Raw genomic sequence first — 25,400 nt, 5'->3', positions numbered from 1 at the left:
GCTTTAACAGTAGGTGGTGCTATGAATGCACAGAAATAAATTTGCATAGAACGGCAGAACTGTCACAGCTTTATTTTGTGACCCATTACAACATAGAAATATGCCTTTTTTAATACTTCATATAAAGTTATTGACATACAAAATTTTTTTTCTTTTTTTTCCTTTTAATGAAAATGATTTAACTTAGAAATCTATTGTGAAACTTTTGTCTAGTTTTGCAATTCTCAGATATTCCAGTGCAAAAATAGATCCCATTAGAGACAGCATAAAGTGCTTGGAATGAAGAGCCAATGATAAAGAAAAAGCACAAAAACATAGCTTCATCTTAGGGTATAAGAAGAGAGAATACTTAACCCTTATGGAAATAGAAACATTCTACAAAAGGGATGCAACAATTTTGAAGAGAATTAGAGCTATATTACTATAGTACTCTATTATTACTAGTAAATAGTAACAAGGGTACAAATTAATTTCTCAGTATCAAAGTGTTTCTGTATTATATATGACACATGGCTCTTTGGGAAAAAAAATTTACCTGATATATACAACCACGAGAAGAAAACAGACAAATCCCTTTCGTCAATGATTACAGTGGATGAAAGATGTGCAACATTTAATTGCCACAATGCACACGCTTTCAGTACAGATATTAAAATACAGTAGTTTGAGGTTTGGCTGTTTTTTTAACAATGAGCTGTGCTGGATGTTTATGTATAAAGGGCTTTGTGATTGTTTTCTTTTGTATTTTTCATATTCACAGTTGTTAATTAAGTTTCCAAGGTGTTCAACAGAAGCAAAAGCAGCAACCTTTGAACACTTTTTTTTTTTTTGAAAATATTTGAAACTCACATACTTACATTTCCACAGGGAATATACAGAAATTTTACTTGAGAGTAGGTAAAAATTTCTACTATAATTAGGTTTACACAGAAAAATGTAAAAGATTACTATCTGGATAGTCTAAAAAGTAACAATGAAGTCAGTGTGTAGCTATAGATTGTTTCTAGCTTCAGAAGAGATCCTTGTAAATCTATATTGAAATTTTTTTCTTTTTCAAAACAGTTCACAGTGTCTTTTGATCTTTTTAAATATGGCCTTGAAGTCAGAGTAATTAAAGCCAGGAGCTGCTCACTGATTTAATAAAATAGAGAATTAGAACATGATTCTAAGTGAAATGGGAAAACTAACAAAAGTTGGATTTTGAAAAATATTAAATAAGCAGAAACTAAATTACTCTGTGAATTTTATATCATTAAAGAGACCACAAAATCTAATGACCTCATCATGCCAACAGTTACTGGAAATGGGCCTTCATTACTCGTTTATTATTTTAGAAAATATTGGCATTAATTTCTAAGTCATTTTCTTTTTCCAAACAAGTTATGTGATAACATTCTGTAAATTTTTAAAAATATAGATTTGAAATAGATCTGAAATCTTACACCTTTAGAGTTACTATTTAAATTCTAGAAAAAGATATTAGTAATGACATTGAGAGATGGCTTGAATTTCAGCTAATAGTACTTCCCTCGTATTTTTGTTATCTCAAGACAGATCACATTAAGCATTAGTGAAATAATATTTTTGTAAGTGTTTATTGACTAAAAAAATAAGACTGGGTTAGAAGAGTCAAATATATTTCATGTGGGGGCATTGGCTCTTTTTATTTTTTTCATGAGAATTTCAGGACTGAAGATATGAAAAATTTGAGATTGTCAGAATGGGCTAAGATCTTCAAAGCCAAGTATTTGACAGTACCAAATATACCATAAGCACAAGTTGTGTTATTCAAAAAGTTTTGAAGTTAGTGATCTTTTTTGTGAAAGTATTCATCGTTTAATATTGTGACCCTTATGACAAACTTTTTTGGCTTTTGCACTGTTGCTATTAAAAAAAAAAAAAAAAAAAAAAGGCTTCCCAGCATTCTTTCACTGGGATCCCACAACCACAACAACAAAACAACCTATATTTGTAAACCTGTTAGCTGAATAACATGGCACAGGATATCTACTGAGACTTAATTTCTCCCCACCCACATCCATACATATTCAATTCAGCTAAAATATACACTCAAAAAATACTTGATTAACCAACTGAGATTAAGAGTATTTTAAGTGATCTTAAACTCAAATAAAATGTTGTCATGAGATCTCGACCACCACATTGTTTTCCGGTCACCAGGCACTAGTCAGAGGATCCATCTGCAAGCTTCCGTGAGAAATAAAGCTGGTGAAGCAGTGCGGCCTTACTCCTCCACACCATGGGCTTCTACAAAGAGGCCATTCCAAGGATTCACAAGTCACTGACAGAACTTAAGATTTCAAACAACATTAAAAGTACAAAGATTTTTGTCAAAATACAACTCCATCCTTTCAATATTCTAGATTACTTTTAAAAAGCCAGAAATAACACTACACTCGTGTCAAACAGGAAGATCTTGAGATGCAATGTACCGTGTTAGCAGACAACCAGGACACAGGCCTCCCTAGGTTTGATTAAGCCCTCTCTTGAATCCCATGACCTGGCCTCAGCAGCTGGCAGCCTCAACAGTTTGGCGGCTCTTTGTGCTTACCAGGATCCAAGTATATTTAAAGAGTCCCAGAAAAAAATGGCCCTGGAGACCCATGGCTCCAAGCAAGGGACAACCTAAAAATGGAACCAAGTCCACCTGTCTTGAGCCACCCACACTTTCACATTAGGGCCCCACCAGAGCAGCTCATCAAAGAGGGAAACAATGCAGGGCTTTCCCCGTCCAGGGCACCATTTTGTCAACTGATAACGATGCTGACGGACTCTGAAGCAGAACAGCTATTGCAAAAGTGTGCATGACACACCACGGTCCTTCAGGCTTTCTGAGCGACTTGGCACTAGTAATTCTAGCACACTCATTGCCAGCAATGGATGTGTCGCCGGGAAACCAGTCTCCTGGCATGGCACGGCTTAATGAATGAAGATGTACAAGCTTTTTGATTTTGATAAATAATCACTGGCCATGATTACTTGATTAATTATTGTTGCAACCCCAGTGAGAATACAAAGGAACAACAACAACAAAAAAGCGTGATTTCAAACCCATTTGTCCACTGGGTTTCATACTAGAGTTTCACATAGGTCTAAGGTAATAAACTAAATTCAAGTCTTTTTCACTTGAGAGCCATACGAGACATAGGCTACAAAGGCACTGCCCCTGTAATGGAATTTTGTTTTCATTGCATTGAATTGCATTGCATTGAATAGTAGCAGTACAGTATCCAGTTTACTTCTTCCCACAAAAACGTCCAGCTCTTGCTTTTGGAACACTTCACATGGTGCAAAGGAAGGGCTCGTTCTCCTTTCTTTTAGTCACCTGTATGAACAGTCTTCTTCATACATAACTTTCTTTCACTTTCTCATCCTGGAGAAAAGATGTGAGAACTGCAACATCGACTACTGTCTGGTTTTTGTGTAATGACAAGTCCTTTAAGTGGTCATCATCACTTTGGTCCTTGGCGAAGTTTACAAATACCTGTCAGAAGAAAGATGGACCTTTATTAATACCTCTCTACTTGCTCTTTCTTTATTCTGGCTGCATTTTTCACCATGTGGAGATTAAGTCAAGGAGGAGAATACAAGCTTGCCTAAGTAGATCAAGAAACTGTTGTGTGAGGGAGAGGGGATACTTGGAAAAGCATCTGCCATTTAAAAACTGAGCTTCTCTACTGCCCCTCAAATTACCAACTGCTCAGTCATCTAGTTTGTTTCATACAGGCCTGATTAAAAGGGAAGAGAGACAAAACTAACATTTACTGAATAACTACCAAGTGCCAGAATCCGGTTGGTACCTGATGTCATCCAATTTAAATGGGACAAGACACCTGGGAAAATGTCTGGCACGTGGTAGGTACTCAGAAAATGATAGTTACTGTGCTTATTATTATACCCTATTCTCACAATAACCCTCTAAAGTAGATAGACTCATTTCCCTTTACATGTCCACAGTGGTTTAGTAAAAAGCATAGCTTGTGGTAAATCAGAAATTCAAGCTCAGTCAGTCAAAAGTGCTCTAGCCTCAACAGTTTGGCGGCTCATAATGCGACCCATAATGGGAGTGGGGGAGAGGGATCAGGAATCTTCACCCTGAAAAATCAATCTGGTTTTGACATTCAATGCTTACTTGGTCAAGTGTTGTCTGAGAAACAGAGTAGTCTTCTATGTGGAGTCTCTTCTTGCTCTGGGAAAGGATGCTGAATATCCTGGCCAGAGAGGACAGTGAGGATGGAAGCTGGTACTGTAGCATGTTCCGGTGCTTCTCCTTGAGGACACTGCCTGGAAAGGCAAGTCCAAAGAACTCCTGCACAGGCTTCAGGTCAGGGTTGGACCCTGCTATTCGTACCACGATTGTATAACCATCCCCAAATCTGAAAGCAGAAAAAACAAAAAACCAATGAAAGATCCCCAGGAAACTTTTCAAAATAATATGTAGCCCTACCCCACTGGTGCTGTGAAAAAGGAAGCTCCCCAACAGACCCAGACATGAGGGTCTGAGGGAAGGAACCGGTTACCATTTACTGAGCATCTGTTCTAGGTGACGGGCCACGCTGTGTGCCTCAGACGCATGATTCCACTGAATCCTCCCCTGGCCACATGAAGTCTGACAAATGTTACAGAGAAACTGAAGCCCAGGGAGTTAGCCACTTGCCCAAGATACAGAGCTCTTAAGTGGCAGGGCCACAATGTAGACTCGTTTGTGTTTGACTCCAAAGCCTATACGCTCTAACCACACTGACGTGTGTCAAATTCCCCATTCCATTTGTTTAGCAAAGCCAGAGTGCAGATACTCCAGGATACAGACTCTCAGAAAAGTTAAGTTATTTGTCCAAGGGCACACACCAGGAAAAGGTAAAGAGAGAATTCAAATGAAGCTCTGTTCGACTTCAAAGCCCTCATTTTTTCCACTATACCATTTTGTTCAGTTTGTTTGCCTGTAATTTGGAGCCACCATTTATATGCTCACAAAAAGAATAAACACAAGTGTTCTCAGTAGATGTTATCCCAAAGAAATTATCTTGGTTACCTATTTTTCAGATGTTGGACACTGCCAAGACACCTGAACCTCCCATTGACCATAATTGCCATCCTAGTGCAAAGAGCTTCACATTCTTCCATACTGTGGGAAAACAGAGATTTTTGTTTTAGAAAGATGTTCCTCGAACCATCCGAACATCATATGACATCTGGAATTTCAAGGAAATAGGTTCCCAGCTTCCTAGGGCATAATTGCCTCCTATTAAAAAAACACGAAGTTGTAGGGATAACGCTGTTACTGCCGTGCTGTTTACACTTGTAAAAAAAAAAAAAAAAGTTGGAAACAGTCCAGATATCTACAAAAAAGAGGAACAGTTAAATAAATTAGGGTATTTCCTATTGGAATACTGTGTACTCAGAGCTATAAGAAATGATGACACATCGAAATGTACTGACTTGAAATAATGTTCACAAAATATTAAGTGATGTAATGTTCCATGATTCATTACATCAATAACTAAGGATATACTGTATGGTGACTAACATAATAAAAATGATTATAAAAAATACTAAGTGAAAAAGAACGGTATATGTACAAAACTTGCATTTTTGCTTGTAAAAATAGATTTGCACAGAAAAACTGCAAAGATATACAGTCCAATGACAGCAATGGTTGTCTGCTAGCATTTCAGGTTGATTATCACTTTTTATCTTTGCCTTTCTATATTTTTTAATTTTTATACAATGATCACATTACTACTTGGAAAATCTTAAATATACACAACACAGATGCCAAGCCAAGTCTCCACTACTGACCTGTGAGATGTAAGCACTACTGATCTGCCTTCCTTGACAATACTTAGGGCACAATTCCACAAGAATCGCCGGGCTTTGGGGTCCATGCCTGTGGTAGGTTCATCCTGTAATTAGAATAAAATAAGTCCTATTATTTGTTGAAAACACATCAAATTTAGATTTGTTTTTAAATGCAGAAGCATCTTTGAAACAGCCTAAATTTCAACTTACCATTCTGGTTATTTCTTGACAGACCAAAGAACCAGACCTCAACTGAATACTTGTTTGTAACCAGTTCACTCTTACCAGTGTGTCACTGAAGTAGGAAACTCACATTTTTTATAAAATTAAATTTCTCCAAATGAATAGAAAGGGAAAGGAAAAAGCTATTTAGTTCCAATCATCTTTTCATGACTGACAAGTATACACTAAAAATGCTTTTTGTGTGAAATCTCTATTAAAGTCCATATAAGGTTTGGGTAAAATTACTTTTCTTCTTTTTTTATTCTAGCTCATTACAGCGTAGCCTGTTATATTGTACTTGCTCGTCTTAGAGAAACAAATTGCAAATCCAAAAGGTCAGATAACATTAAAGCCTTAACCCAAGGCTTCTTCCTGTAATAATTTCAAAGCAGAAGAAAAAGGGTCAAGGGGCCCCTGTCCAGTTTATTCTTCTGTTTTCCATCTATCTGTATGTAAGGAACTATGACCCAGGTGCAACCCTGGGGATCTTAAAGCTGTGTCCACAATCTCCATCTTCAGGAGATGAACACATAGATGGTCAGAAAGAATGTTCCAGAGAAAGGTCAAATCACATATCTAAGACTCAGCCAGGGTTCTCCAACATCAGACAAACCAACCCCTGGAGTGTCTCTCCTTTGGAGTCCCTTTGGAGGACATTGCAAAGCCACCCCAACGTGTATCAAGAAGAACAAAGGAACTTCCCTATGGTTTTCTAAGGCTGTTCTGCTGTTCCTGGTCGGAGGAAGGTTGGTTTGCCGTTAACCATGCCAGTCCAGTAATATCCCTGGGCATACAGGACTTCAGAAAAGTGATGGTTTCCATTCAGGCCCAAACAGGAGTTCTCCATTCACGGTCCTACTCACCAGAAACACTACAGGGGGCCCGCCAATCAGAGCCATGGCCGTTGAGAGCTTGCGCTTGTTGCCTCCGCTATAGTTACCAGCATATTTTTCTCCATACTTTACGAGGCCCAGTTTCCGAATTGCCCATTCACCAACCTAGAGTAATAAAAAGCACCTTGACTTTTGTCTGGTTTATCATGCTTTCTTACACTTGTATATGATTCTTGAAAGAGTAGGACTAGGAAAATTCTTTTCACTGAGTAGATTCTATAATAGCAAGTGCCAAGGAACCAAAAAGCAGGGGGAAAGGACTCGTGGGGGTGGGCACAGCACTTCCTCTCTGCTCTCCAGTATGTGTCTGTCCACTCACACTTGCCCCCCCAACCACCACCAACACGGACTCCCACTCTGCAAAGTAGGTGCAAACAGCCAGCATTTCATATTGCTGCATCCATATGTAAAAAGAGCCTGAAGCCAATGGTCATTTGTGAAAGTCAAAGCCATAAAGTATACTGTTGGCCTGCCGAAGGGGGCAGGCTGGCTTCTGGTGCCCACCGTACCTTGCCAACTTCTTTCTCTGGGACTCCTCTCAAGAGGGCAAAGAACTCCACGTGCTCTCTTCCGGTCAGCAGCTCTGTGATGGCATCGAACTGAGGGCAATAGCCCATGTTCTGATGGACTTCGTGGATGTCTGACAAGATACTGCAAAGGAAAAACTGGTCAGGTTGTAAGAATTTAGAGAGACTCTGATCGGATAGTCTTGTCTTATGTTCCTATAAAGTGTGCTTGCACGTGACAAAAATAACTAGTGAGTACACTTGCTGTAGCTTGAAGGAACCATCTTTCTGCCCCCGGAGGCCAGCCCCTTCTGGCGGTCAGGGTTCCCGCCTCTGTCCTGCCTTCTGCTTGCACCTGGCTCTTCCAACCCCTTAGTCAGCAGGCTCAGTCCCATTTCAAGACTCCTAAGTCCATCCCAATTGCAGCACTAACTCTACTGACAATCTCACTCACACAATCCTGGGACATTAACACTAAGTCTCCATTCCAGACTTGACCCTGTGATCCAGTCATATGTACCAAGTACTCTGTTACTCCAAAGTCTCCCTAATGGCCATTCAGACCCAGAGGTGACCCAGCAAAACTGGGTGTGACCTCCCTCTCTCTGCTGTTTGCTGCCCATACATCGGCCACAACATGGTCCAGAACCTCTGGTCCCACTATTTACCCAACCTAGGCACCCTCCTGGTTTTTAAGGGTTTTATTTTGGGGATTTTTGTTTTGTTTTGTTTTGTTTTTGTTTTTGATCACAGGCTCTCTGAAAATCTGGTGACCAAAAAATATATCTACAGACACAGCTTTAATTATATCGGTGGAAGCAGCTTTTGGGCTCTATGAAGCCAATCTCAGGTTAAGAACCCTTGATGTGGGAGATGCTCAGTGTCCCATCGAGTCCAATGGCTGCACATCAGCCACCTCTGGACAGCGTTTGACCTCTGCTTGGCCTTTTAGCAGTTTCATTCCCCTCTGCCTATCTGTTTCATACTCCCAGGTCCAGCCTTTTCCAGAGTTATGACTGAGATCCCCACAGACACTGTGCTGGCCCTCACAGCAACACTGCCCCAGGCAGCTCTTACAACTGGTCTCTGGGATAAACCTTAGTTTGAGCCAGTTATTGCTCCCATTGCTTTATATCCCAGGAGCCTGGTGGCAGGAACAAGCCTGGGGAAGCAGACGCACAATCTTAGGCCCGCTATTCCAGAATTTCTGTTCTCTTGAACTTTCTCTACCCGCTACTGAAAATACTGGTAAGAGACAAAAGAGGGGACCCATCACTCTTTTCAATTTTATTGGCTAGTAACCCCCTATTATTTCTAAGTTGTGAGTCATCACTCATTAGTGAGTTACAAAATTAATTTAGTGGGTCATGATCAGATTTTTTTTTTAAAGATATGCCTGTTTATGTGATTTTGTGTATTTCCAAGGTTGAGAGGTAAATTTATTTGCTACTATGGGTCATGGTCAGAAAAGTTCAAAAGCTACTGTCTTACAACACCTCTCCATATAAAAAGCCCACAGAAGCCCCACATTTCATTTTTAGAGTACTCAAGGGTAACATTGCCTAATAGGTCTCTAAAGTGGAGGTATACCCCCTAGTGACCGTGCATTCTCAGATAATGGCCTCATGTGGCCTCCATAATTGATACACCCTTTAGGGAGGGCAATTTGGCAAGTACACACCCTTTTACCTTGTAGAAATTTTCCCTGAGGAAATAAAGACAAATACAAGGACATGTTTACATAGTCAAAAACAGAAACTAATAAATGTCTAGCAGTAAGGAATGGATTAAATAAACTGCAGGTAAGTGTACACAGGGGGACTGTAGGCAGCCATGCAAAGTCTACATCTTAGAATATGCAACCCATTGAGAAATAGCCATTCTAGACTCATTAGCAATGAACTAATTTCAAAAATCTAGATACAGTATGATCTCAATTTTATAATACATTTATATGTGTAAAATAGAGAGTCTGGGGTGGTGGGAATGTTCTAAAACTGGATTGTGGTGATGAGTGCACAGCCTTGTAAATCAACTACAAATCACAGAAACCACTGTACTCCTAAGACAAAGTAAACTGTATGCTATGTAAAACTATACCCGAATAAGGCTGTTAAAAAAGAGAGAGGGAGACTGGGAGAAAAAATGTAAATAGTAGTAATCTCTAGGTAGTGGGATTATGGGTGATTTTTATTTTTGTTTTTACACTTTATATATTTCAATATTTTTATAAACATTTTATATAGTACTGTTATAATCATAAAATTAAAAATATATTCATTTAAATAAAGTTAAAAAAAAAGTCTTTGTGGCAAAATACCCGTCTTTTCTCACCTATTTTTGTTAAGGAAAGCATCTCCTCTGGTAACAGTGGTATCTCCAGTTAACATCTTGAAAGTTGATGATTTCCCAGCCCCATTAACTCCCAGAAGCCCAAAGCACTGAAAAAGATTGGGTAAGCTGTTTAAGCAAACTACTGCAAATCTGAATATAAATGACCCTTATAAAATAGTCACCTCAGCTTAGTTTTTAGATAAGGTGATTCTAAAACATTCTTAAGTATCAATGAAGAGTTAAATTTTGGAGGGTTTTAAGAACTTCTATAGATATTTAAACATTTTATAATGAGACATACTGAGCATATTTGTAAATATTATTGGAGTTGTCAGGTTGAAGCCAAAGTTAATGTGTAAAAAACAGTAACGAAAGCCAACCAGTCACATTTCACCATCTAATTTGGCTAAAGGGCATAAAAGAACACAAATTTGAACAAGAAGAGAAAAAAACCTACTTAAAAAAATCTGTTTGAATTTCATCATTATTTTAGATGGATCACAAAGACACATTTTGGATGTACATTCTTTTTTTAAATTGCCTGAGATTATCCAAAATTGTTGCTTTTTGACATATGGGGTCCCCATCTTCTCAATGACTGATTGCTCCACATAGGCTTAAATAGAGAAGGCTTTAAAAACTACTTTCAACCTTTATAGATGTTGTCATTTGATTGGGTAGATAATCTGAATTAAGAGGGACAAGTACAGTGTAGACTGTGCCTTTACCTCGCCAGGAGGAATGCCCACGCAAATCCTGTCAACAGCAGGCTTCCTCTTTCTTCTATATATCTGCAACCAACAAAATGCAAAAATTCAAGAGCCATAGTGAATCACAACTATCCCAAGCGACCGTGGAAGAGGGAATTATAACCCAAACAGCCCATGAAGTAAGGCTCATCAATAAAACTAAGTCACATATCTGATAGAGCCGTGGTCTGTCTCTGTGTCAACCAGCTTCTCAATGACTCGAAAGCTTAAAATAAAAGTGAATTTCTTTTTATTTTTAATCTAATATCAACCTTTTTTATGGAGAAATTAATATTTATTGACACAAACAAGCCATATATTAATGAGTGCAAAAACTATGTATGATAGGGTCTTATATAAGAAAATTTGTTAAATATTACATAAATATATAAATAGACCTTTCTAAGAGACCTATTGGTCATTAATATCTACATAAATTTTCATTTACTTGATACTGTAGATATTTTATAAAAATTAAATTCTAGGGCTTTTTGGGGTGGCATAGTCGGATAAGTGTCCAACTCTCGATTTCAGCTCAGGTCTCGATCTCAGGGTTGTGAGTTCAAGCCCTGCGCGGGGCATGGAACCTACATTAAAAAAAAAAATTCTACAGAGTCAAAATATAGAATCAAAACATTGCAAATATTGTACATATTATAAAAAAGTGAACTGTTGGGATTCTGGCAGCTAGAGTGGGCTTAAAACAAACCCTCCTCCTGAGCAACAGGGAGAGATTTTAAGACCATGATACTCAAAAATCAACCATTTATTCTTCCTACCTCAGCTTTGCCTGGATATACAATTTTAGTATGTTTTAACAAACACATAATTGTAAGTGTGGAAAAACAAATACACTTGAGAACCAGACTTCACATTAGGAGAGTATTCTCAGTAGGACTTCTTTAATTAAGAAGTCCCCTCGGTGTATTTTAAATAAAAATTAAATTGATAGAAGTTTGGTCTAGAGGCACATATTTAGGGAAGTATGCTCTTTTCATTAATCAAATCAGCAAAAATGCTCACGTCCAACATACAAAGATGAAAAAAAATGAAGACCAGTTGTTACAGCCTGTGCTCATTGTCTCACCTTCGTCAGCTCCTTGATTTCCAAGATGTCATTCTGTCCTCCGCCATCAAGAATTCTCTGTCTTTCCCGCTTCACATCTTCATCCTCATCATTCAGAGGAGGAAGCTTTGCATTTACAGGTCTTGGGAAAAACATTTCAAGAAAATTCAGTATTTCCAAGTATTACTCAAGACAAAGATCCAACTTCTAAGAAAGTCCTTTAAATCTACTCTACACAGTTTTTAGGATCAGCAGCGTTGCGGGCTAGAGGATGCCCACGTTAGGAAAATCAGCTGGAGTGTCTTGAATTCAATGCAACGCAACCACCGCTGACCAGTGTTTCCCTGTGTTCTTCTGTGACCCTCAACCAGATGCTCCATGAGTTCTGAGAAAAAGCTCACCTGGGCCTGATGAAGAATCTGTACTGGATGAGAACAGTGATAAGGAAGAACACCACCCCTTCCACGGCCATGGCGAAGAGGTTTCGTCCCACTAAGTCCCAAGACAGTGGCGAAACGAAACGGTTCTCCCCTGGCAGACACAGTGCAGAGATGCAGTTAGAATGGAGGCACCAAAGACCATGGCCCTTCCTCAAATTCAGGCTCAAATTCACCTATGTTCCTAGAAACACCAGTGGTTATTGCCCATAACAAGGAAAAATTAAGGGAGTGACTCCTGTCCAAGTCTGATTTAGGGTAGGGTTTTAGAAAAACACACTGTGACCCACTATCAGTCAGAATTTCAGAACCAACATGTTTTAGATCTATAATTTCATATCTTATGTATCCTTTTTAAAATGAGACATGCCAAAAATCCAGGGTAACTTCTAGGGTATTTTAGCAAACCATAAGTTTCACCAAAGGACGATTAGAGAGCACTTTAAAAAGATTCCCCTTTCAGTAGCATATAATATAACCTAGTGAACCAACGAAATCACCCAGCTTTATGGGAGTATTCCTTACATTCCTTATACATCTCCTTTGTACCTGCTAGATGGAAAAAAAAAAATCCCTCCTCTATGTCCATTAAATAACACGGCCCATCTAGCTATATGAGCCAGTGGATAAAAAATAGTAATGTGGCCACAGGAGAAATATTTTTAAAGACTCTAAAGACAGAAAGAGCTGCAGTAAATTACCTTTTTATAGACTATGTAAAAGGTAATAGATGGCCACATCTGCAGGCCCATGATTTTCCTCGTAGTCAGAGCCAAAGTTTGTACCCTTCCTTCTGATTCTCTGGCCTGTTTCCAATTCTCAAACTATGCTTTGACTTTTCCAATGACTAATGAATGCAACCAGTGGCATTATGCACCGGATTCAGGATAAAGCCAGTATTTTTTCCTTTCCTCTTACTTTTCTCAATGCTATCCAAGGCACAGATGAATGTTGTATCAAAAGATCCATGCCACACCCAGGTTCATTGTCATGAACCTTTTCTCAATGGTGGGAAGTCCTATGCCCAGTCACCAGCTTTTTTCCAAACCAAAGTCCAGAGTACTGAGGCTCATGAAAACTGCCATCTCCATGAAAGCACCCTCAAGCCACTGCTATCACTCACCAAACCTTTCCAAGGCATCAGCCATTGCTTGGTTTTTCACCATGTCAATGAGCCCCCGTCCCAGGCAAAAATGTGGGAAGATCAAGAATACAGATTTCAGGATATCATTGATGTTATTCAGCTTCTAAAAAAAATATATAATAAGACAGAAAGTGAATGTCATTTATGGCTTAGGCCAAAAATATATCAAGGTCTGAAATATGGAAGAGAAGAAAAATTTGATTCCCTGGGGTCAAGCTGAACCTTTGAATTCAGACACCTATAAAGAGCAGCAGCCATAGTTGATGACCTATAACATAGTAAAATTTCCTCTTTAGAAGATTTGGAGTACTGCTATGAATATGGAGAAATATGAGCAAAGTTTAGAAACACGGTTATGTTTAATCAGAAGCAAATCCATAATAAAATATTGGCTTAGCATTTCAAAAGCAAATTGCTCATGTCTGGGTCAATATTTCAGCTTCAGGATTTTGTTGGCATTTTAAAAATTCTTCTTGTATACATCAAACCTGTGGCCAAATATCCAACGATTAAGTTGCTACGGGCTGGACGCTTTGTGCTAGGGCGCAGGGGAGGCAAAGGTTAATAAACAGTCTCAGATACTCTGAGGAAATGAGTACATCATCGGAAAGGTGTTGTACTTGGAGGCATGGCATGAGGGCTTTGGGAGCACCAGGGACAGAGAGAGCACCTCCCATAGGGCAGGAAAGGAAAGCGTCACAGTTAAGCGTGGTCTTGAGGGGTTAGTGAGATAAAGGAAGTCAGACCTAGGGGAGTATGGAGGGTTTAAGGAACAAGCAACTCAGGTGAAGTTACAGAGCCTTGGCAAAGGAGATGGTGGGATCTGGCCAGGAAGGGCTACACAGCTCTGAAGGCCTTGCATGCTAAGTTACGGTGTCTGGACAAAGACAACACCAACAGGAATGGGCAGAGACGTTAAAGAGATCTGTACTTGGAAGAACTGACAAGGTAAATAATTGAATGGGGGAAATAAGCAAAAGCAAACCATATATAAGGACCATACTCCTGCCAGCTCGGGTGACTGGGTAGATGGTAATGCCATCCAGTGTGACAGGAATGGCAAGAGAAATACTAAGTTCTGAGGGAGAAGATGATAAAGAAAGGTCAAGTCTGGCGTATCTGGAAATAACCTAAATGGAGCCACCCGCTAGGCAAGTGAAAACGTGAGACTAGAGGTTCAAGGGAACAGTCAGGGTCGAAGGCAAAGGCACAGAGAGGGGAGTCAGTAAAAGCCTCGGGAACGAATGGCATCACATGGAGATAGCATCTAAAGTGGAAAGCCAAGGGGGCAGAGCACCAATATTGGGAAGAGCAGCACTGAAACAGAAAGGGGTACAAAAGAAACTGTCAAAGGAGACCAAAGGGTTTGATCCATCAGGGAAATATACGGAAAAGGAGGAGAAAGAGGTGCTATGCAAACCCAGAGAGGAGAGAATCTGAAGGAGGACAGATTGGTCCGTGGTATCAGCACCACAGACAAGTGGCGTAAGATCATGATTCAGCGCGGTCCTCTGGCTCGCAGAGAGGCTCGTCCCCACTGGAGGTGCTCTTTCTGCAGGACTCACGTTGTTGGTAAAGAGCTCCAGCACAAAAGTGGCCACACTGCCGTTGATCCCGATGAAGAGGTTCACGCTGGTGAGGACCACGTAGGCTGTGCTGGGGATCTTGAACACGAAAGAGGCTGGGTACATGAGCGGTGTGATCGACCACCTGGTGAGGCACGAAGACAAATGTCCACTGGGTGTCCCCTGCCTTTGCTCGGACTCTGGGCACCATATGCCTTCCACCCCTCCAGAGGTGCCTTACCCGTACAGCAGAAGTAGAAGGGCTAGCACAGGCAGGTTGGTAGAGGACACGTAAGACTTCTGCTGGAAGCAGATGAAGATGATAATGACCAGCGTGGCAGGGACCACGTAGTTGCACTAAAAGTGAAACAAGGAAATAAAGTTCACCCCTAAGGCAGAGACACAACACACCTCAAGTCATCACCATCATAGGACAAGAAAGGGCAGATAAACATAGCGGAGAATAACTTTGAATTAATGAAGCCACAAAAACTATTCATCAAAATACTGGACAATACATTTTGACAAGCATTTTACCCTTGGCTGATTTTATAAACTGAATGCCCTTTTTGTCTTTCCAACAGCTAAGCCAAGGTGTCATGCTCAGTAAACTTACTGAACAATGGATTCCCAGTCAGAGTAATTACAATTTCACAGGCAGCAAATAAGCTTCCATTATTCTTCCCGAAGATGATTGTGTGTTTCATCATTAATGCTATATTATAGTCTGCCCAAGTTCAATCTCACATGTAATCTATTTATAAGCACTTACCTCATAACATGAATGTCAGAATTGTTTCATCACACTGAGAATAATTTTAAAGTCTGTCCTGACAGTGTATCAAGCACTACAATGCAGATATAAAGACCTGACTACAGGACAATTATGAGAATTCATAGCTGGTAGAACAAAGCACAGGCAGGGAGGTGAGTGGTCTTGTCGGCTATTAAAAGAATTTGAGCTTCGGACTACAGGGCTCTCTGCCTCAGTCCCATCCTTCCCCGCATGTTTATCAACAACCTAGATGAAGATCTGCTTTTAGCAAATTTCAGAGTCTTGAAAGCAGGAAGTGATGGGTAATACGCAAGTAGATAAGTGAGGCCTGAGTTCACAGACTGGATCTTTCATCTCTGAATCACCTGTGCCTGCCACAGTCAGATACGTTGTGAGCACTCGGTAAGTGTTTACAGAATGAAGTAATTACTGGGGCAAGATAAAAACAAAACAAATGGATACGAAACAAGATGCAGTGTAATAGGGATAAATATAAAGTTTATATTAGGTTCAGAAAGTCAACCGCATTAGTGTAGAAGCAAAGATCCCCATTCACCAATCATTTTGTGAAATGGAAATTTCAGTTTGCTACCAAGGTTGCTAACAAGACAGTGTCACTTCTGCATGCAAAACCCGTGGGCTGAGTAATGAAGTTACGGGATAAAGATCAACTCTCTCTAGACTTGGAACCCTTCAGACCACAGCCTGAACACAAGGTTAGTTCTGGGCTTGGTTTTTCAAAAGGAACATTAGCAATGTGGAGCACGGCCACAGAAAGGCAACGTATCACAAGGGTGACAAGTCTGAGAGGCTTGGTGTAATCAGCACAGACATCATCCTCGCCATCATCACTCGAGTTTGTACAGTGCTTTAGAGATTACAAAGTATGTCCTCATATATCATCTTATGTGGGGAAGACTTGGGTTAAATGAAAGTTGTCTTCAAATACCTGAGGGGCTATGCAGTAGGAGAAGGATTAAATTTGTTCTGTGTGGCTTACAATTAACGGAAGTCAAGGGAGATATATTTCAACTCCACTTTACAAAAATTAGAACTTCAGAATTCTTTGAAGTCCTCTGTAGTGGTCTGAACAGAAGCAATCTATTACAGCTGGCACAAAAACATGTGAAATGGACAGATAAGCTTCTGGGTAAAATGGATAGCATTTCCAAATGAAGATGGATTTCCTACTAAGGCAAAGAACACCCTGAATCTGGAGGTGAAAACCTACCAGACAAGGTAGAGGCATTGGAGTTTTGACTAAGAGTTTTCCAGCTCGATGTTACCTTGAAAAGTGGTCACTGAAGAAATTAGTGGTAGTGATGATAGTGGTATTCATTGCAGTGTAGACAGAGTTTCTCTGTGGTGTGAGATCAGCTCTGTATTTGATGCTATATACAGTGTTATGAGAGTACACAACTGCCTCTGCCTTTCCTTTTCCATTCATTTCGACTACCTAAAGCACTTTCAGAAAAGCCAGGGGCGCTTCCATCCAATCCACAGCCCTGATGACTTATGAAACAGCATAGACTAGGGTTCTTACCATATCCCACACGAAATTGGAGAGCCAGTAGATGACAGGCTTCACTCCACTGATGAACTGCAGGTGCTTTGCTTTGCTGACCCGCTCTTGGATCAGGAACACAACAAAGCTGGCCGGGACGAAGGACATCGCGAAGATGACACAGATGGACACGAGGACATCCACTGATGTGGTCATCCTGAAAAAGAAAGGCAGTGAGGAGATGAGGGGCCACGGATGCAGCTGAGAACTCAATCAAGCAAGATACATGCACGCACGCGCAAACACGCACACGGATTTCTGAGATCCGAGGCATAGCCCAGAGGGGAAAAAACCCATTGACCAAATGTATTTTATTCAGGGTTCAAGATGATTATTTTCAATTAAAAAAATGCTGATAATTAAAATGCAAAACTGATTTCAATGAGGCAAAAAAGTATCCAATGCCATAATGAAATTATTAAAGGAAGTCTAAGAATGGCCAAATGGCATTCACTTTGGCCTTCTGTTCTTGACCCTTAAGAGCATTAAGTTGTAAATTTTCACACATATAGGACCAGTGTACCTTGAAAATGAAATAATGCAGAAGTATTAGTGTGAAAGTATTCAAATAAGTTAATTTCTGGCTGTAAATAAATTTGAAAACAATAGTGTGTAGCCTATCAATCTAACACATAACAAAAATTTTATCAGCTTCTACTAAAGGAGAAGAGTTATAAGCCCATTAAACAGGGCATAACATACTATTTATATATATATTAATTTTATAAAAACTCGGTATAAAGATCCTAGTGATATATATTGATATTCTATATGAGTTAAGCAGAAATAGCTGTGTCACGCTCTGTAACAGGAAAGATTCTAACCTGTGTTGAATATCAACAATGTGCTGAGTGCTGGCCTTGGCAATTTACATGAATTGCCTCATTTAACACCATACATCTAGAAATTTAGAAACCAGACTCAAACACAGATCTCTCTGATTCCAAAGCTTACGCACTTTAAACTGTTATCATGCTGGCTTTAAACTTCACGTGCACACACACACACACACACACACGCTTGATTTAGGAATTAAAAGGACAAGCTGATAAAAGCATGCTTCACCAAGTTTAGAAATAGTGGTTTCAAAAATAATGAAACTGGTTTTTTATTAACCACTGTGTTAACAGTGAGTTAAATTATTTTAGGATTTTTATTGACAATTTCACTTTATATAAATTCATCTAAATGTCATAGTTTTTATCCATCAGAATCCTTGATCTTCTGCAGTTTAATCCCTGCCAGCCAATTCATAAAGTGATCATTTTCTGCTCAGACCCTGAATTAACCCAGACCTGCCATAATACACCTATATCCTCTATATCCTCAGCAGGTACTCTACAACCAGCTTCCCACTTCCTTTCCCTACTCCATGGTTCCACCAACAGCCTCTCCTCTCCTCACTCCACCCATTAAGACACAGCCATGCTTACAGAGCCACTTCCGAGAGCTGCTGCTTGGTGAGATTCAGGGGGTGATTGAAGGCAGTAATCCCATACTGGCTGGGGTTCTCTCCCTTCTGCAGGTTGGCCCGGAGAATGGCGTTGTTGATGACATTCAAGAAAGAGCTAATGGCATGCCAGCCCTTGTTGTTGAACCACACCTAAAATAAAAGACACCAGGTACAAAGTAATGCTTCCAAATCCTGTTCCCAGAGGTAGGTGCGCATGCAAAACATTTTCGGAATTCCAGGCATACACCAAGATAAAACACTACAGTCAGAGAACATGGCAAAGCACTACCAGCAGCCAGGGTATGTGGAGTACTGACTGTACGGCCAGGCACTGCTCCGACAACCTCTGATCTTGAACTCATTCAATCCTCACCACAGCTTTAAGATGTGACTCTTGTCTCCATTTCTTAGGTTAGGAAACTGAGGCTTAGATAGGCTAGGTAAGTTGGTCAAGGTCACGGCGGTTCACTTAGTACGTCTGGAGGTAAAGCCAATTCTCTTTATCACCATACTGTCTGGCCTCTGTGGTAAAATTAGGAGTCTGCTCTTTTCTGTCATGAATACACCTGTCAACATTATGAGCTGAAAGTACTTAAGTATTATTGTTCATCAAGAAGCTACTGGAACAGAGGGCCTCACCTTGACGTTATTTTTTGTGTCCAGTCCTGTCATGAACCTTCCCAAGCTGCTGAGAAATCGATCTGCAGAACTGTCCTGTGAACAAGAGAAACCTGCCTCAGGTGGGGTGGCTCACAGGGCAGGGCAAAAGGACAACCCGGTGAAGGGCAACATCGTTACTGCCTTGTTCACGCGAGGGAGATACGAAACCACTGAAGGACCGGCACCCGAGAAACAAGTGACCAGAAATCTAAACCACTCATGTTGCCATAAACCACAGGTTTTGAAAGAATCACAGGGACACCCTGTGACTGAAAGTCCCAAGATGCAGAGGTCTCACTTAACAGGGTGGTAAGCACTCTTCAAAGTGTTCCCTCGGTGTCCTCCTAAGACCCAGAACTACACTCAGGAGGCAGATGCGTCGGACACGTGGGGTCTGTGCCTCAGAAGCAGAGACACAGATTCTAGGACTATTGCGGATGCCCATGATCCTGAAATCCATGCCATCAGAGCCCTCACCTCATTTAAAAATCGGAAACCGCCAATACTGAGAAATGAAGTGAGAGCTTACGAGGTCCTGCTGCCAGCGTAAAGGAAATGATTCATTTCATTTTTAATCAGTGATTGTTTCAGGTAAGTAGGTCTGAAGCCCACTTTATTTACCTACTGGCTAAATTCATGAAGTGAAGTTATTTTGAGAGCTTTTAAACCTCTGAAATTTTTTTTGATCTACGTTTTCAGATATTAAATACACACTGAGGGGCTCAGTCTTGGCTGGTGCAAGATCAGTAAATGCCAGTAATGGCTTTGTAGTCAAAGTCTTAAAAACAGCAAGTGGCAAGGTGATTAGATGTACCTGCCAACTACTCCCACAGAGTGGCAACTCTGGGCCCACTTTTCCGCCATGTCTGAAGATGGACACCGTACCTTGGCCAGCTTCAAGTGCTTCTTCACTTGCTTGATGGCATTATTAACTTCTTGACTTGAAGGAAGTGAATGAGAATTACTGGCACCCAGGGAAAACCCTCCATACCTAAAAGAACAGCCTGACATTAAAATACAGTGTGGTACACAGTATCATTCAGCAGCAGACATCACATGAATGTGTGCATGCTTTGTGGAGGTGAAATCACTTATTCAAAGCAGAACCAAAGATGGACTTGGAGAAACCTGTATCTTGGCCTCCTCTGATGACTTCTAGCAATCTCTTAACTCTTCTGGTTACTGCCCAAGGGGGAAGGACCTGCACGTGATTACACACAGAGTGAGATGTCTGGACACTGAAGAAAGAATGGTCCTTCATCTCAAAGATGCTCCTTCTTCCACCTGGTGGCCCCGGTCTGTGCCTGCACATGGGTGTCTGGGTGTCAAGGCAGGCAGATGGGGAGTTAGAGGAGGGCAGTGACCAGAGTAGCCTAGGGAGGGCTTAAAGACAGGCCATGGCTCTTTCCTAGCATGAAGGCACTTTAGGGGTCCTAGTCTGCATCTGCTCTGTGCAGAGTTCTGTGGGTGCTGGCCCTTGGGAAAAAGGCAAAGAGGGAAGGTGGCAGCAGAGACAGAGCTAATTTTTGAGGCAGCCACATAAGGCATCTCATTTTCTAGGCTTCAAGGGTTGTTTGTTCCTTTCTTCCCTGGTGCCACCTGTTCCTTCAAAACCGATAGAGGTAAAGGAGTTCAAATGCTGTGAAAATAGATAGCTTTGATGCCTCTTATTTCATCCAAGACCTACTTGGTCTCATTCTAAAGGCCTGGAAAATTGTCCTGGAGTTCCCAGGACCCCTTGGGAATCTGATTTGGTGGGGGTGGGGGGAATACAAATAGAGTAAGGTGTTGCCCTCACAACACTGTGCTTCCCTGTTAAACCCCTAGAGACTTCCAAGAACCTGCTGAGGCTCCTCGAGGGGATCAGAATGCGACACACTTCAAAGGCCTCTGAAGTGGCAGCTGAGCACGGAGCAGAAACACCAGGGGCAAAACAATCCCCACACCCCAACTTCCTGGGATCCGAGATACCAGGATCAAAGTCATCCTTCTGAACTACAGGAGTCCAGACAAAATACAAGCAAGCACAGAAAGAGATGAACTTACCTAAACTCATTCACCCAGATCTTGTTCTTTAAACTGCAGAAGCCAAAGAAAAAGAAACCAAAAATCAGTTCAAAGAAATATTGATCCTATTTCTGATGATACAAAAGAAGTTACTCTCTACCCGAGGAGACAAGCCAGGACAGAAAGAAGAATCCTATGATCAGGCCGGGGGGGTGGGGTGGGTGATAACCATAGAAGGACACCTCAGTGACTATGTCTTTCCTTCTCCCCATCTTAAAACCTTGTTATTTATATGAAAATCATGCTTTGGATTAAACCATGTCAAAAACCACCTTATAGACAAAGATGTGACTGAACTAAAACTTTTTTATTACTCTTTTTAAGTAGGCTCCACGCCCAACATGAGGCTCGAACTCATGACTATGAAATTAAGAGTCACATGCTCTACGAACTGAGCCAGCCAGGTGTCCCAAAACTTACTGAATTCAAGGTCATATGTCAACTACAGAGAACATGGAGTTTCTTCGAAACTCAACAGTAATTACCATTCAAATATACCCTTGTCATTTAAAGTCACTGGGAACACCTAACAGAGAAGCCCAACGAACCAAAAGGAAGCCAGAACAAACATCTCCTGGGCATCAAGTAAGTATTCAACACTGTGCCTCGATAGCCCTGGAAACTTCGGGGCTGTTCCAAGGCTCCACAGCCACATCAGGCCACCAAGCTGACCCAGGGCTCACTACATAATGCCACATATCGTCCATATTATCACACATTCCATAATGAGAGGCACTGGTTGCTCCTGGTAAAGCAGATAGTAATTAGAATTCAAATTTGAATCCAGATTTATTTTTTTAGTGACATATAATTGACCCAGAACATGGTGTAAATTGAAGGTGTGTAACAGTTTGATTAGACGTATTTAGACAGTATAATATGATTACTATGGTACCTCCTTCATGTCCTAAAATCATCTTTTGTGTGTGTGTGTGGTAAGCATATTTAAGATTTAGTTTCTTCACAACTTTGAGTATATGATACAGTATTGTTAGCTAAAATCACAATACTGTACATATGATCTGCAGGATTTTTCTAATGCACTGCCCTGTGATTATACCAGGCAGCCTTAACCTTGATGCCGACAATTGAAAGTTCATAATACTCATCTTTTCTAGATTGGGAGAATATCCTAAACTTCCAAAAGCCAACATCAGGCCACAATTTGATAGTTTTCCCCATCACTCAGTCTGCTATTTTTAGACCTTTAATTCCCCTAGTCAAGACTGAAAAAAAGCAAGGGCCAAGTTCAGTAAATAATGACCTTTTGGCTATGATCTGCACATAGGTCTTCACCAGATAATCTGAAATGTTTCTTCCGGTCAGGTTCTGAAGGATGTCTGCAGTGTTCTGTTTTCTCTGTCATCACAGAAAAAATAAGCGTTAAGTGTCTTTATGGACCACAATTGACACAGAAAAAAAAAAAAAAAACTACAGTGACACATGTCCCTCAAACATGGACCACAGTGTGACCAGACCCTGAACACAGGACTCAGGCGCTGCCATCAGCCAAACACAGAGGCCTGACTTATGCCAACCAAGGATGTCCCAAGGAAATTATTCTGAACTACTGAACAATAGACAGTGGGATACGAGTCTTCATAGTCACAAAGGTTTTTAGGGAGCAGTACCACTGACCATGCCCAGTGACTTCTTTTCTTCATTGGAGTTATACTGATGAATAGATTCACTGTTATTTTAAGGAGAAGTAACCAGGACTTCGTTAAGTTCTCGCACCCATTTACGGTTGCTGGTCCCCACCCTGCAACCAGATGCTGATGAAGCAACAGAGGGAGATCACAAGCAAGCCTCTTCCTGAAACTGTTCTCAGAAAAAAGGCTCAGAACTGCTCCCCAGACTCACAGTCTCACAAACTGTCAGAGTTTTAAGACCCACAGAGGTTTTATGGGCAATTCAGAGGTGAGGAAAGAGGCCCAAGAACTGAGTGGCCTGTCTGAGGTCACCAGCTCATCTGTGGCAGAAGCAGGGATGAAGCCGGGCCTGTCACAGTATGTTCTGTCACATTAACTCAGTGGGAGAAGCCAGACTGGGTCTTCCACAGCCCACGGATCCTCAGTGTTGTGATCTGGTTTTAACTCAAAAAGTAAGTAACGTAGGCTGACTTTTCAAAATAGAGAAACAAGCTTAAGATATAGAAACTTGTGGACCAGCGTCTTCCCTTCAAAATGCTTTTTTTCACATGCTTTTCCCTATGATGAGAATGAAGATCAAGACTGAAAGACAACCCCCTGACATGACAGGTCAGCCATTCCTTCTTCCCAAGCAGCAGCTCCCAGCCTACCCTGCACCGCCATCTGCTCAGTCACACGGAGAGTGACTCACTTGTGGAGGAGGCAGCCCCCCTGCCCCTAGGGGACACACGGGCAGCATCTTCTTGATTTTGTCACTGCTACACTGGCAGGTGGGTGAGGGGTTCTCCATTGTCCAGTTTCCTTTTTGGAAGAGGTCCGTGATGGTCTGGGGAACTGGGGCGGTGGTCCACTCCTCCTCCCCCACTGAGCAGGGCATGTCTCTGCAAAGGGAGGACATCAAAGGTAGCATCACCCGAGAGGACCTGGCCTTTCCTGGTGCCTCAGGAGCACACGCCAACCAATAACCACCGCAAACACACAACCACCCCCTCACCATTTGTTTGATCTCCCCAGACCACGTGAGTGAAACTCACTTTACAGTTAAGGATGAAAGAACACAAAGAGGCCCTAAATGCTCAGATACCAAACTCCAGTCAATCCAGTCTGCCGGCATTTGCTTTCTTGTTCCCGTGTTCACTCAGTGAATATTCACTGAGCATCTACTAGGTGCCAGACACTGTTCTGCATATTTGAGAGTCTGGGGTGAACAAGACAAAGTCCCTGCCTTCACGGAGCTTGCGTTCTTGTAGAGGAATGTGACAGTAAGCAAACGTCACTCAGCCAAAAATAGAGCAAAATAAGAGGACAGTGAATCGGGAGAAGAGGGACTACTGCCTTCTCCCAAGGCTTAAGAGCCTAGAAAGGAGTCAGGAAAAGATTTGGGGAGAAACAGCACTACAAGCAAAGGTGATAGAAAGTGCAGGTACAAAGCCCCCCCCAAAAAAGAGCTCTCCATGTTTGAGGAACAGCAGGAAGGCAGCGTGGCTGGAACGGGATGAGGTAGGTGGGAGAGTGATGGGATATGAGCGGTGGAGGGAGGGAGGTGCCCGATGACACGGGCCTGGGAAGGAGTCTCTGTGTGATGCTCAGTGTGCCCAGAGTCTGGTGCAGAATGGCAAGATTCCCTTTATGTTCTAAAATGAGCTCGGAATTGGGGTTTGGAGGGGATGGGGTGAGAGTGCTCAGTACATGAAGAGCTAGGTTGTCTGCAAGCATCACGAGGCCTTGATGCCTGACCTGAGCACTGAATCACTGTGGACCATCAACACGACGCTCACCCTCTTGGGTCTTATCTTCTCCACCAGTAAAATAAAAGTTCAAAATGACATGTGGAAATAGTCATTTCTAGCAACCCTTCCAGTTTCAAGATTCTACAAAGCAGAGCCACACTCTTTATGTTGTTCTTGCACGTACTAAAAATATCAAAGGATCACATTTGTGGACTGCTCTCTCGTTCTCTCTAAAGCACCATGACTTGATGGAAAAGTCAAAGTAAGACATGGGGTTCACACTCTAAAACCTTCACAAGATGACTGGCCGAGACAAAGCTCAATGCCACAGTCAACATCCCAGTCAAACCTCCCTCAGTGCTACTCCTTTTGGTAAAACCTAGAATGTGAATTCAGGAACAGTTGCCAGAGTGCGGCCCCTCCGTCACCCCGCCCCTCACACGCACACGCAGCAGTGTTCTGCCCCAGCGCTGTGAATCCTCGCACAGCAGGGGCCGGACCTCTTTTGTCTCTGGAGGCTAGCCCAGAGCCCAGACCAGCTCCTTCCGTGCTGGCACTTATCTGAGTCCACACTGCTCAGCGGGCGTATAATGAACCCACCTCATCTAATTCTTCTACCTCACCTACGAAACATGCAGATTTGTCAAAAGTCTTGTGACTCCAGAGAGGATGTCTCCATGTCCTTTTCCAGCACGGTCATCTTGTTCTTTAGGAACGAACACTGGCTGCTAGGGCTTACCACCCATGAAGCAGTAAGTACCAG

The 25,400-nt window shown here is 41.6% G+C and overlaps 1 protein-coding gene across 3 annotated transcripts in view; it reads right to left on the bottom strand.

Moving 5' to 3' along the window:
* Positions 1 to 52: 52 nt before the first annotated feature.
* ABCA1 (ATP binding cassette subfamily A member 1) overlaps positions 53 to 25,400 on the bottom strand; it is a 125,827-nt gene continuing 100,479 nt past the window's right edge. For all 3 annotated transcript variants that reach the window (XM_045780644.2, XM_045780645.2, XM_045780643.2), the window contains exons 31-50: positions 23,599 to 23,788; positions 22,520 to 22,614; positions 21,235 to 21,267; positions 20,074 to 20,179; positions 19,168 to 19,242; positions 18,509 to 18,678; positions 17,055 to 17,232; positions 14,978 to 15,093; positions 14,737 to 14,881; positions 13,151 to 13,274; positions 11,992 to 12,121; positions 11,612 to 11,732; positions 10,504 to 10,566; positions 9,776 to 9,882; positions 7,445 to 7,586; positions 6,906 to 7,040; positions 5,821 to 5,924; positions 5,054 to 5,146; positions 4,154 to 4,397; positions 53 to 3,505 (exon numbers count right to left, since the gene is read on the bottom strand). In XM_045780644.2, coding sequence (XP_045636600.1) covers positions 3,365 to 3,505; positions 4,154 to 4,397; positions 5,054 to 5,146; positions 5,821 to 5,924; positions 6,906 to 7,040; positions 7,445 to 7,586; positions 9,776 to 9,882; positions 10,504 to 10,566; positions 11,612 to 11,732; positions 11,992 to 12,121; positions 13,151 to 13,274; positions 14,737 to 14,881; positions 14,978 to 15,093; positions 17,055 to 17,232; positions 18,509 to 18,678; positions 19,168 to 19,242; positions 20,074 to 20,179; positions 21,235 to 21,267; positions 22,520 to 22,614; positions 23,599 to 23,788 — 2,512 coding nt within the window. In that variant the 3' untranslated portion in view covers positions 53 to 3,364. The remainder of the gene's footprint in view (positions 3,506 to 4,153; positions 4,398 to 5,053; positions 5,147 to 5,820; positions 5,925 to 6,905; positions 7,041 to 7,444; positions 7,587 to 9,775; positions 9,883 to 10,503; positions 10,567 to 11,611; positions 11,733 to 11,991; positions 12,122 to 13,150; positions 13,275 to 14,736; positions 14,882 to 14,977; positions 15,094 to 17,054; positions 17,233 to 18,508; positions 18,679 to 19,167; positions 19,243 to 20,073; positions 20,180 to 21,234; positions 21,268 to 22,519; positions 22,615 to 23,598; positions 23,789 to 25,400) is intronic.

The sequence above is a fragment of the Ursus americanus genome, chromosome 18, assembly GCF_024610735.1.
Source record: "Ursus americanus isolate L20-20 chromosome 18, mUrsAme1.1.p, whole genome shotgun sequence".
NCBI lineage: Eukaryota > Metazoa > Chordata > Mammalia > Carnivora > Ursidae > Ursus > Ursus americanus.
Note: the sequence above shows the minus strand (reverse complement) of the source record. Positions and strands in the feature narration are given on the sequence as shown.